The 14,129-nt window shown below is 42.8% G+C and overlaps 1 protein-coding gene across 1 annotated transcript in view; it reads right to left on the minus strand.

Annotated features, from left to right (window-relative positions):
* Nucleotides 1–278: 278 nt before the first annotated feature.
* The window catches only part of CASP7 (caspase 7), a 97,960-nt gene continuing 84,109 nt past the window's right edge, over nucleotides 279–14,129 (minus strand). The window contains exons 5-7 of the mRNA XM_089653064.1: nucleotides 9,241–9,416; nucleotides 8,260–8,398; nucleotides 279–6,861 (exon numbers count right to left, since the gene is read on the minus strand). Of these exons, the coding sequence (XP_089509190.1) occupies nucleotides 6,638–6,861; nucleotides 8,260–8,398; nucleotides 9,241–9,416 (539 nt within the window). The 3' untranslated portion in view covers nucleotides 279–6,637. The remainder of the gene's footprint in view (nucleotides 6,862–8,259; nucleotides 8,399–9,240; nucleotides 9,417–14,129) is intronic.

A 14,129-nucleotide genomic window follows, 5' to 3' on the forward strand; every position in this document is an offset into this window, starting at 1 on the left:
TGGACCGAGGGGCAAAATGGGGCGCTGCTTTTAGTCTTCAGTAGGAAGGGGGTGCAAATCGGGCAGGACCTGTAACCTGAAGTAGTTCACAGCTCTTGGGAAAGGGGGATGAACTATGGCCTTTTTGCCTTGGGTGCTAAATAACCTTACCCTAGCACTGCCTACAGGGGGCGCTGGCATCCAGTGCGCGGAATACTGATTATGTATCCAATTTGGTCTCCTGCATGTGTGTCGCCTATGAGCTTCGGAATGAGCAAACAGAAATATGAGACCGCAAATACAACAAAACATTTCTTTATTGTCACCATTGTTGAATATTTGTACATTGAAGGAATACAGCTACATATCCATTGCACGGAATAAGTGGAGGTAGACAGGAAAGGCCTTAAAGTGTTACTAAACCCACAACAGTACAATCAGTTTGTATATGCAGTAAAGCATGCTTGTTATACTCACTGTGGAACCTAAGGGGTTAATCCTCTGCATTGTGTAAAAAAGGCTGTTTGATCCTGTCTTCTCTGCCCCTCCTCTTGTTGAAATGACCACCTGATACAGACTGAATCAAGTGCATGTGATCAGCACAGGGCCAATCAGCAGTGTCCAGAGGGTCAGGATTTTCACCAGGATTGTCCTAGTGCAGAAAGAAAACTCCTCCTACAAGCTGTAACCAGTGCTCTGCTGGACACTGATAGAAGTCACTATACTTCTCCAACTGCTGATAGAAAAGAGTATTTAGCAGTTTATATTTACTAAAATAATTTCCATGTTGTGTGTACTGCGGGAGACCAGATATAGTGAATGCAGGGTCCGGGGAGACCAGATATAGTGAATGCAGGGTCCTGGGAGACCAGATATAGTGAATGCAGGGTCCGGGGAGACCAGATATAGTGAATGCAGGGTCCGGGGAGACCAGATATAGTGAATGCAGGGTTCGGGGAGACCGGATATAGAGAATGCGGGGTCCGGGGAGATCGGATATAGTGAATGCAGGGACCGGGGAGACCGGATATAGTGAATGCAGGGTCCGGGGAGACCAGATATAGCAAATGTAGGGTCTGGGGAGAGCAGATATAATGAATGCAGGGTCCGGGGAGACCAGATATAGTGAAAGCAGGGTCCAGGAAGAGCAGATATAGTGAATGCAGGGTCCGGGGAGAGCAGATATAATGAATGCAGGGTCCGGGAGAACAGATATAGTGAATGCAGGGTCCGGGGAGAGCAGATATAGTGAATGCAGGGTCCGGGGAGACCGGATATAGTGAATGCAGGGTCCGGGGAGACCAGATATAGTGAATGCAGGGTCCGGGAAGAGCAGATATAGTGGATGCAGGGTCCGGGGAGAGCAGATATAGTGGATGCAGGGTCCGGGGAGACCAGATATAGTGAATGCAGGGTCCGGGGAGACCAGATATAGTGAATGCAGGGTCCGGGGAGAGCAGATATAGTGAATGCAGGGTCCGGGAGAGCAGATATAGTGAATGCAGGGTCCGGGGAGAGCAGATATAGTGAATGCAGGGTCCGGGGAGAGCAGATATAGTGAATGCAGGGTCCGGGGTTTAGTAACACTTTAAGTATCAATGTCTTCTTATTAAGATTTCCCCACCAATCAGAATCAAACCTTTAGAGCTGGACTGATGCTGATTGGTGGCTTAGAAGCTGAACTTCCATTCCCTAATAAGATCATGTTGACACAAAGGGGGAGATTTACTAAAAATGGGAGCACTCAGAATCTGGTGCTGCTGTGCATGGGAGCCAATCAGCTTCTAACTTCAGCTTGTTCAGTTAACGTTCCATTCACATTAGTGTATCTCCAAAGTTGAGCGATTACCAGTGTGACTTTGATCCGACTTTTGGTGCAACTTTGACCAGACTTTACATTCACTGGACTAAAGTCACATCAAAAGTCGTACCATAGTGCAGGAACTACTTTCAAGTCGCTGTGACTTGAAGTCACACAGAATTGAATGGTGCTCACTGGGAAACATGGAGTGCGACTGGGGGTCCAAAGTCGCATGGGAAGTTGCACAAGTGTGAATGGATTCTATGCTTTGGCAATAAAATCTGGAAGTGGATTGGTTTCTATGCAGAGCTGCACCAGATTTTGCACTCCCCAGTTATAGTGAATAATCCCCATAAAGACTGAAATGACTGCTCTCTGCCCAAATGCCTAAGGGCCCATTTACACCTTTGCATCGCAGTAATGCGCGGCAACACACATTACTTTTATGGTGGTGCCATTTACTTTGAATGGCACCCCAACGCGCAGAAACGCAGTAATACAGTAAAAAGGTCTGATATTCGGCACGTCAGGGCGAGTTGGCAGCCCATTCATTCAATTGGATGCATTGACACACCGCAAAAATGCAAAAGGGACCCCTCAAATAAATGTCAGTGTTGTTAAAAAAATTATATAATTGCAACATGAAACAATTTCATAATTGTATTTAAAATGAACTTGAATCTCTAGGATTCTTTAACTGCTCTTCTGATAGATGTTGGCAACAATGGTAAAATATCATGGCATCTGCAACTTATGTGATTGGAGCAATAGGATATGCTCATATGTAACAAAATGTTATGGCAGATCCTCACCTGCATTAGTTCTGTGGATACCGAAACAATACAAAATACCAAAACAAAAAAAAAAAAAATGATATGCTCATATGTAATGAAACATTATAACAGATCTTCACCAGTTTTAGTTCTGTGGATACCAAAACAATACAGAATACAAAAAAATGATATGCTCACATGTAATAAAATGCTATAGAAGATCATAATCCACTTTAGTTCTGTAGATACCGAAACAGGCCATACCGGTATTGAGATACGTTGAGATCTCTCAGAGTGCAAAGAGGGAGCATTTGTCCAAATCCTGGTCTGTTCATGTTATAATAATACCATTCACTCCTGCCATAGAACCCATCAAACATAGAGCATTACAGGGGGGCTGGGGGAATGCTGAACACAAGGGCGGACTGACAACTCATGGGGCCCCCGGGCAATAGGGGATCATGGGGCCCCTGTGTCTTTGCCCAAACTCAAAAAAGTCTATGAAAAAGGTACCAGGGACATCTCATGGGGCCCCCTACTGACCCCGGGCCCTCGGGCAGTGCCCGAGTTTCCAAATGGTCAGTCCGCCCCTGGCTGCACACAGAAAGTTTTTTATCTTCATGCAAAGAATGCATGAAGGTAAAAATCCTTGAGCCTTTACAACCACTTTAAGGAATTTTAGGTAACTCAAAAGCACCTAAAAAGGTAACCAGCAATTTTTAAATATGTTATGCCAATCGGAATGTGTAACAAATATAAAGTAAGTGATATCCAGTACTAAGGTCATTGGTTCAAATCCCAACCATGGCACCACCTTCCTAGAGTTTGCATGTTCTCCCTGTGACTGCGTGGGTTTCCTCCGGGTACTCCGGTTTTCTCCCACACTCCAAAGACATTCTGGTAGGTTAATTGGATCCTGTCTAAATTGACCCTAGTATGTGTATGTATGAATGTGAGTTAGGGACCTTAGGTTATGCACCCCTTGAGGGTTAGGGACTGATGTGAATGTACAATACATATGTGAAGCACTGCGTAAATTGACAGTACTATAGAAGTACCTGAAATAATAAAAAAAAAAAATATCCAATATTGGCTGAAAAACTGGAAATACACTTTAACTTTCAGAGGCTCTACTGCAGGGGTCTCCAAACTTTCCAAGCAAAGGGCCAGCGTACTGTCCTTCAGAGTTTAGGGGGAGCTGGACTGTGGGAGTAAAACTTTTCCTTGCATCAGTGGGGAGTAAACAATCCCACCTTTGAAATAATGCCCCGTCATTGGTGACAGTGAAAGAAATAGTGCACTATCATTGGTGTCAGTACAAGGAATTGCGCCCCACCATTGGTTTCTGTGGAAGGAATAGTGCCATATTATTGGTGTCAATACAAATTATGATTCATCATTGGTGTCTGTGGAAGGAATAGTGCCCCATCATCAGTAGAAGGAACTGTGCACCATTATTGGTGTCTGTGGAAGGAATAGTGCCCCTTCATTGGTGTCAGTACCAGGAATTGTGCCCCACCATTGGTGTCTGTGGAAGGAATAGTGCCATATTATTGGTGTCAATACAAGGAATTATGCCCCACCATTGGTGTCTGTGGAAGGAATAGTGCCATATTATTGGTGCCAATACAAGGAATTATGCCCCACCATTGGTGTCTGTGGAAGGAATAGTGCAATATTATTGGTGCCAATACAAGGAATTATGCCCCATCATTGGTGTCTGTGGAAGGAATAGTGCCCCATCATCAGTAGAAGGAACTGTGCACCATTATTGGTGTCTGTGGAAGGAATAGTGCCCCTTCATTGGTGTCAGTACCAGGAATTGTGCCCCACCATTGGTGTCTGTGGAAGGAATAGTGCCATATTATTGGTGTCAATACAAATTATGCCCCATCATTGGTGTCTGTGGAAGGAATAGTGCCCCATCATCAGTAGAAGGAATTGTGCCCCAACTGTGGGGGGGGGGGGGGGTGTGGAGAGATGGTATAACTGTTCCTAATCCCAGGAGGTCTCAGCGCCCAACTCCTGTTCAGCAGCAAAGTGATCCTATATCCTTCAGGACAGATTGGGTAGAGTTTTCTTTACCTACATTATCTAGTTTTATTTGTTTTTCTGAGGCTCTAATAGAAGTTAAAAAAATAAATGTATTTCATATTTTAAAATGAGAACATGATGCGGTGCAACAGAAAGGTTAGCAGAGGCAGAGAAGATAAAAGATGTAATAACATCCCTTTGGGGCCAATGCATGCTTCTTATTAGAATTCTCTCGTAGTTGCCTTCGTTCTGGGAGAGGAGAGTAGGATTATGAAGTATAGATAATATGGAAAAGTGAGATATGAGGGTGTTAAACTTTTGGTCAGGGCACACAAATCAAATTAAAAACTTACAGATAATTATCTTCCAGGAATCATCCATGATAATACCCTTAACCTTAGTGCAAAGCCTGCCAATTGAAACAGAAAATTAATTAAAAAAAAAAAATTCCCCATCACTTCTCAGCATATTTATGTAATGAGTAGTGGGTACAAAAATTAGCTCTAAGCTATATATTACCAGAAGCTTTATCATGGAAGATTCCCAGCAGAGTGTCTGTAAATATAACAAGTAATACAAGGTACAGACATACAATGCCTCTTCTGCCAAGTAACTCTTTCCCTTTGCTCCTAGCAATTTTCTATTTTGTATAGACTGCCTGTGTTGCCATGTGATGTGCAATAAAATGTACTGTACATTATTGGATTTTTGGCTCATTCCTGGCATCTGTAAGATGCGGATGATGGAGCAGAGTGCCAGGAAGATGTAACTTCAGGGAGTATGCACAGGAGTTACATCATGAGTGGTCACCCATTGGTTGAAGTGAAGGCACCAGATGCAGAAGAAGTGCTGGAGAAGATGGCAGTGGCAGCAAAGACTACAATCATGATGTGCATACTTGGACATTATGGCATAAGCCACCTATCTAGAAGATGGTAAAGTTCTGCTTTACCTTGAGAGGACCCTCAGGATGAACCTCTCTGTGAACATAGCTCCTCCAGGTATCAGAGCTTCCAGATAAAGCTTGGAGATTGGTAGACTACTGTATACTTATGTCAAAGGCAGTTTTCCCTGGGAAATACAAAGGGTAATTGAAATTCTAGCACAGGACCATCAAGTAAACATTGGTGGGGACTTTGATAGGGCAGAGCTACTTCCTAATTTATTAGGCAGACCAGACCATCTACCAGTTTATGGGTATCAACAAGGAGGATGAGATGGACACATCCATAGATACACATTCCACCCAAGTTGGCTGAAGGGTACAGTCAAAGCATTTAGCAATGAACACAGGGGGGGCTCATCTCCTGAGTGGTTCCACCTCTTTATAAGCGACTGCATACAGGAAGGGGCTTCCTTTTGGGCAACTACACCTCTTTATGGGCTATTACGTCCCTGTATATGCTACTGCACCGCTGTTTGAATAAATACAACCCCAAATATCGACTATTACAGTACATCTCTATATGGGCTACTATATCTCTGTGTGGACAACTACACCCCTTTATGGACTATTATGTCCCTGTATGAGCTACTATACCTCTGTTTGGACAAGTACACATCTGTAAGAACTATTACATCTCTGTATGAGTCACTAGGTCTCTGTTCAAACAACTGCACTAATGTATGGACTATTACATTTCTGCTTTGGCTACTTTACTCCTGTATGCATGACTTTGCCTCTGTATAGAATACTGGACTCATGTTTGGGTTCCTTTGCCTCTTTATTGGCATCTATATTTCTGTATGAGCTGCTGAACCTCTGCAAGGGTGACTACACATTTGCACCGACAACTACAGCTTTGTATGGGTGACTACAGCTCTTTATGAGTAACTAAACCTTTGTATGGGATTTTACACCAATGTATTGGCTTCTACACCTCTGTAGGGGTTAATACGCTTCTGTAGGGGTGACTACACCTAGCATATCATCAGTGTTATTTGCATTGCCTTGTTTAATAAATCCTATTGTCCTACTTTAAAAAGAGATCAGCTTGCCTCGATGCTCCCTGATAATGTCGGACCGTGAAGGGTCCACAGTGTAAAATGTCTAGAAATACAGTTCCTTGGTTAACATAGAGACCACACAGGGAATCTGTTTCTTCTCACTAAAGCGCGGGTCATCCGACCATGACTCGAAGTTGGTGGCTACCAGGTAGTTGACCCGAGTCAGGATCTGCATAATTTCCAGCTGCTTCCCATACTGGTTAAGCACACTGCAGAGGGCCTGTACGAACCAGGAGCCCCTTCCTGGATTCCTCCAAGAATAGTAGCCTGTGGAGAGAAACACAAGAGCTTATTACAATATGTGCCATTTCAAGACATACGGTAGACCAACAATGTTTGTTTGGGTGGAATGAAACTTTTAACCTCCCTGGCGGTATTCCCGAGTGTAGCTCGGGGTAAAGTTTCAGTACCAAAAGCGGTAACCCCAAGCTACACTCAGGAATACCATGCAGCGCTGCTGTGGGATCCCTCGATAACTTACCTTGTCCTGCGCTCCCGCGATGTCCCTCCTGCAGTGTCCCCTGTAATGTCCTCTGGCGGATGCCGGCATCTGTCATCTGGATTTCATTCCCTGCGATGTCAAGACGTACGGGGGACGGAACTGGCGGGAAATTTGCAAGTTGTAAAAGTGACATTCACTATATTCACTAAAATCACATAGTAAAACATTCCTGTATCAAACCATTTCACATACATTTTGTCCCGAGTGCTTTGTCCGGCGCCCTGCCTGCATTTTTACTGTTCTTTCTGCCTGGAAACTGAGAAACGTCCATGGCGTCCAAAAAGCATCCCTTTTGGTCAAAAGCGGTTTTAGACTGGATAGAGAACAGCGATAGTAAATCAGAACCACTTGCAGAATTCAGTGATAATGATTCGTGGGGGAAATTCGTCATCAGACAGTGAAAACAATTTTGCGACTTTGCTCAGTGATGTGCGAACTTGGCGCTATATTTCAAATTTCAGTGTTTTTGGTTTGATTATATTATTGAATTAAATGTATTATTATTATATTATTTTTTATGATTATTTATTAAATTATAATTTATGATTTCGTGTTTTAAATTTTATCCTACCCGGGATGTTTACTAGACTCTTGTTCGGACAGATTTCAGTGAGTTATTCCTAAAAATTACAGGTCTACAATAAAAAAAAATACATATTTCCATGCAAAAAAATGTACCGCTTTGAGCACAGAAATATGGACATAATCAGACCGCTAGGGAGGCTACAGCTTCAGGTACAATCTTATTTGCATAGTTGCTTTGGTCAAGGTTGACACAATGTAGGTATGAATATATCATACCTGATGAACCACTGTAGAAGCTGGCAATCTCTGTAGTAATCTTCACAACTAAGGTGATCGCTATTATCTTGTAGATCCTGAGCAAAGCGGCTGCCCTTTGTAAGAAAAGCTTTTCACGCTTGGTCCCCCCTTCACCATATTTTTCAGATGGATCCCACAGCTTTCAGAACTACAACTAGATCCTGGACCCCTAGGTGATGGCACATGGGGTCCATTCCACCATGATGGAATGTTGTGACTGTTGTGATTTCTCCTGAACCCTCCAGCCAAATGCATTGAGCAGAAAAGAACTGATTAATTATCATAGGTGTGTGTATATACAAGTATGTTATTTTTTCCTTTGTCATACTGGATGAGTCTACCTGGTACGGTGGAGTAGGCAAAAAGGAAGTCTGCCTCAACTGGGATCTTGTATCTGGGATTGGCGTCTGTCTCCAGGGAGTCGTTAGCTGGCCCGGAATCCGTCTGAATCCCTTCGTCAAACTCTGAGCCTCGGCAAGCCTGCAATATGGGCGTTTGATTATTGACATTTCACTTTTGCCGGGAGACAATGTGTAACACGTCTTGGAAGTCATAGAATTTTGGCAGGAGAAAATGTCAATAGACCGGGAAGTCCCGTGCTGGTAACACAAACAAAAGCAATGCCAAGTCCAAAAAAAACCTTCCTATTCCCAACCAGTGTCCCGGGGAAAGTTTCAACAAATGTGAAAGCCAATTGTAGAATGATAAAATAAAGTGAAAGACTACTGTAGGATAATAAAGTATAACCAAAACCCACATTTTTGGTTTTGGATGGAGAAGGCAATAGAGGTGAAATCCTCCAATGGGGACACCAGTTCCAACTGTTCTCACTTTAAAAAGCTTTACTCTCACTTCCTGTTGTGTCTCTTGGGCAAAAGGAAAATGGAAATCTCTAGTGGGACCCAAACAGCAAAAAAACCCCTCAAAAACATGACAGGTTTATTGAAAAAAAATAAATGTGGCTTAACATTTATTTTAAAACTAAACTCCAGGCAAAAAACTAAATTCACAGATGAAATACTTATATGAAAGCTGCTTTACCCACCAAAGGATCTGTATTTCTGTCTGTACAGCCTAGGATTTACACAGCACAACCTTCGCTGGTAGTGGAGGAGACCTGATCTTTCTCTGTGGCAATTTTACTTTCACCTACAGATCTCCTCCCCACCAGCAGCTTCTGACTGGACAATGAAGAAAAAGCAGCAGACTGATAAGCTCATTTCTCCATCACTCAAGTTAAAAGGCTTCTTACTTTTTATTATTTAATAAATCAGTACCATTGAACCAATACTATATATAGATCAGCTCAGTGCAAGTCTTACCTGGATGAAGAAAAGTTTTGGCTTCCCGACCAGACTTTGACATTTATCGCCTCGGAAAAGCGTTGTTAGAGTTTTTATGGCCATTGCTCCATCTGTGCCGTAGATCTGACCTTCTTCACCGTGGCTCAGGAGGATGCAGGCGAAACAAGCGCTGTCACTGTGGTCATTCTTCGCCACTAACAGGAAGGAAAGACTATGTCTGTTATTTCTTACATAGTTGTTGGACCTTACCGTTGTCACCATGTATTTTGAAGGGGGACTACAACATATTCCCTCGGCCTATGAGATTCTGCTCTCTCCTGGCTCTCATCCTACTTGTCACAACGCTCTTTCAGCGTTACCTATAATGCTACCACCTCCCCCTCACTCCCCCTCTCTGTTGGGGTCCCTCAAGGCTCTGTCCTCGGGCTTCTTCTCTTCTCCATCTACACCTCCTCCCTTGGCCAACTCATACAGTCTCACGGCTTCAACTATCACCTCTATGCAGACGACACACAAATCTATCTCTCAACCCCCCACCTCACCCCCTCGGTCTCCGCCCAAATCACACACCTACTGAGCGACATATCAGACTGGATGTCGCTCCACTTCCTTAAACTGAACCTCTCCAAAACCGAGTTTCTTGTCTTCCCCCCAGCCCGGACACCACCCCCCATTGACTTCTCCGTCACATCCAACAACGCCACCATCAAACCCGCCCTGCAGGCCAGAGTACTTGGTGTCATTCTGGACTCCAACCTATCCTTCCAGCCCCAAGTCCAATCTTTAACAAACTAATGCAGACTCCACCTCCGCAACATCCCCAAAATCCGCACGTTCCTAACCCCAGAAACCACTAAACAGCTCATCCACTCCCTCATCATATCATGACTCGACTACTGCAACTCCCTCCTCACTGGCCTGCCTCGCCGCTGGCTATCCCCGCTTCAGTCGATCCTGAATACGGCTGCCAGACTCATTCACCTTTCCAACCACTCCATCTCCGCCACCCCCCTCTGCCAATCCCTCCACTGGCTTCCGATTGCGCAACGGATTAAATTCAAAATCCTAACACTGACGTACAAAGCTGTCCACCATGCTGCCCCAAATTACATCACTGACCTAATATCCAAGTACCGCCCAGCACGCACACTCCGCTCCTCACAAGACCTTCTTCTCTCTAGTTCCCTGGTCTCCTCCTCAAATGCCCGCTTCCAGGACTTCTCCAGGGTGTCACCCATCCTCTGGAACTCCCTGCCCCAACCCATCAGATTATCACCTACTCTCCTTTAGGCGCACCCTGAAAACCCATCTCTTCAGGGAAGCCTACCCCACCCCCTGCTAACCTGCCGACCTCCTCCACTCTTCCTACCACTCCATCCCCCACAGCTATCTCCTCCTGTGCCACCATCTCCTCCCTCCTAGATTGTAAGCTCGAAAGAGCAGGGCCCTTAATCCCCTCATGTTTTGCATTGTATTGGTATTGTTCTGTCACATGTTCTGTCCCCCTTTGTAATGTACAGCGCTGAGCGAACCATTGGTGCTTTATAAATACTGTATAATAATAATATTCCCTAAATATTCCCTTATTAGGTTATTTTAACATTTGCCTGAAGGTCATTTTTCTTGGGACTTTTACAAATTTGGTGTTCCATAATTTGTTGGCTTTAGGGTTTGAGTAGAGATTTCTAAATTTAAAGCATTTGCACACACAGTTAATATATAAAGTCTGCTTTCCATGTATAACTAAATCACATTAAAAATGCTATCTTCTGGGATGGGTTCACCCAGCACCAAGGGTCAGGATGTGAGTTTCGGCCCCCTCTCGCCCTGCTAACACATGTAGATTGCGCTCACTGCCCTATGTGCATTATCTGCCACCTTACACTGGCTACCTATGGTTTCCATGGAGAGTACACTGGGCATGTGTGGCCAATAACCTGCTTTCTAATAGCCAGGGCTGGTTACGCATGTTGATTGGGGCAGAAAGTGAGCATGTTGGAGAATGATGTAACAGTAATAACTATCAGAGCAGACATGAAGCCATATGTGCCATCTAGTTACTCTAGTATGCTCCCAGTCCATGTGTCATCTGACTCTAGTGCTCCCAGTGACTCCAAGTGTCCTACCAGTCCATGTCCATCTAAAGACTCCAATACTCCTGGTATACCCAGTGGCTTTAGGTGTGCTCCCAGTCCACTTGTCACCTAGTGACCCTAATGTGCCTAGTGACTCCTAGTGTTCTTCCAGTCCATTTGTCATCTAGTGAATCCAGTGCACCCAGTAAATCTAGATACTCCAAGTGTGCTCCCAGAGCACTTATCTTATGACTCCAGTATTCCCAATGTGCACCGTGAACCCAGTGTGCCTTCAGGACACCTATGCAGCCTTTCATATGCTTAAGCATTATCTGGACAGTCCCTCTGTCAGTGAATATGGACTCCTGTCTTCTTTTGGGTCTTTCTTTGGGAGCACTTTTTGAATGCACATGGTATTTACTCTGTCCCCTTTTTTTTTTGGAGAGGTCTGTACTGCGTTTTACAGTGCATCATTTGTATTCCTCAAGACAGTGAGGTATTTTTGGTGGATATGGGGATTATCCATGGGAGGCTGACATTTAAGCCCGTGGATGAGTGTACCTGTATTACATATCTGTAGCAAGATAGATTGTATCTTCTAATGGGGTAACTCCATTTCCTTAACAGAGATTATATATTGAAGCTGATAGGCTTATGATCAAACTACAGTGCCTCTTTGTATGCTGTCACTTCATCTAAAATGGTATGGTATTTGATTTGGTCTGGTGTTATTAACCATTTGGGTATAAGGTAAATAATTAAAAATAAAACTGTGCTTACCTGTGAGCTACTATGGTAGATCGTGATTCAGTTCATCAATTTATTAAATAAATAAACCCACCTGTGGTTCGCTGACACTCACACTAACTCATCAAATAGTGCTATGTAACTAAAAATAATAATAATAAATCAGTGTCGCACTCCCAAATAAAAATTAAATAAAGATTAAAATTGAGAAATTAATATAAATTAATAAAAATTATACTGTGTATCACATATGTCACTCTAGAAATATCAATGTGCTAATTATTCTTAGTGAATATCAATATATCCAAGTCCAAATTTTAAAAAATTAATTAATATAATTCTGAATATAAAAATAAATATAAAAATAAAAAGTAATAAAAATGTGCACAAAGTCATGCACGTGGATTTTGGGAGTGGCACCTGTTGATGCTGAACTAATTGGAAGAGGACTTTGTGCACATTTTTATTTTTATATTCAGATTTATATTAATTTTTTAAAATTTGGACTTGGATATATTGATATGATGATCTTTTGTTTTCACTAAGAATAATTAGCACATTGATATTTCTATAGAGTGATATATGTGATACACAGTATAATTTTTATTAATTAATATTAATTTTTGTTAATTTATATTAATTTCTCAATTTTAATCTTTATTTAATTTTTATTTGGGAGCGCGACACCGATTTATTATTATTATTTTAAGGTAAATAATTGCAATGGTATCCAGTTATATTGTGCGCAGTACATTCCACTCCAATAGGCATTAATTACAGCTGAGCATACTTTTTTATATATTTGAATAAAGGTTATATATTTTAGATTTATCAATTGGCCAGATGGTGCGTAGGGAAACACACCCTCGTCCAGTATAGATTTGTTATTTGCCAAAGATGATGATTTACAATTAGGGCTTAGTTCAATAGTAGACAGTAATACCACCCTAATAGACCTTCTAATCATTCCCCATTCTGCTAAAATAAAATAGTTATTGTTGCTTTCTCTATCCCCATTGGAGAACTTTCTCAACACTTTCAGTGGCTTTGACTTCCTGTAGCTGTTACAGGAAATAAAGAGAAAAATCTCCCCAAACACAAGACAGTGATAAAAGCCTAATGGAGGCTATCTTTTCACCAGATGTTTTATTTGGTCATTCTGACCAAACTCCAGTGCAGGGGCGGACTGACAACTCATGGGGCCCCCGGGCAATAGGGGATCATGGGGCCCCTGTGTCCTTGCCCAAACTCAAAAAAGCCTATGAAAAAGGTACCAGGGGCATCTCATGGGGCCCCCTATTGACCCCGGGCCCTCGGGCAGTGCCCGAGTTTCCAAATGGTCAGTCCGCCCCTGCTCCAGTCTATTTCAGCATACAAAATCGCCTTCATCAATAGTATAAATATTAAAATTTGCAGGCTTTAGGTTAGTCTGAAGACCATGGTGACCATAGTGTGGCTAAACCTCTCAGAATGACTTTATTTAAAGCCTCCATAAAATTGATGTTGCATGTCTCTAAATGCATTGGGTTTTGGCCAAATAATTAAAGGATCCACCAGCAAGAAAAACCTTATTTATCCCCAATTTAAGAAAAATACTGTGACACAGTGACTTAGTGGTTAGCACTTTTGCCTTGCACAGTAATTGGGTCATGGGTTCGATTCCCAACCATGGCACCTCCAGCATGGAGTTTGCATGTTCTCCTTGTGTTCGTGGGGGTTTCCTCCGGGTACTCCAGTTTCCTTCCACACTCCAAAGACATGCTGGTAGGTTAATTGACTCCTGTCTAAATTGGCCCTAGTATATGTATGTATGAATGTGAGTTAGGGACCTTAGATTGTATGCCCCTTGAGGGTTAGGGACCGATGTGAATGTACAATATATATGTAAAGCGCTGTGTAAATTGATGGTGCTATATAAGTACCTGAAATAAATAATAAATAAATAATTCCAGACCAGTGTGGTATACTTTCCAGTGCTTCTTGTCTAATCATCATTAAACCCCTTTCCTATTCTATCCCCCCCCCCCAAAAAAAAAAAAAGTTGCTGGAGTTGGGATCCAACTCTCCCTTCCCTAAACCCTGAAA

This window comes from Staurois parvus, unplaced genomic scaffold, assembly GCF_062004578.1.
Source record: "Staurois parvus isolate SC_StPar_1 unplaced genomic scaffold, SC_StPar_1.0 ptg000697l, whole genome shotgun sequence".
Classification (NCBI taxonomy): Eukaryota; Metazoa; Chordata; class Amphibia; order Anura; family Ranidae; genus Staurois; species Staurois parvus.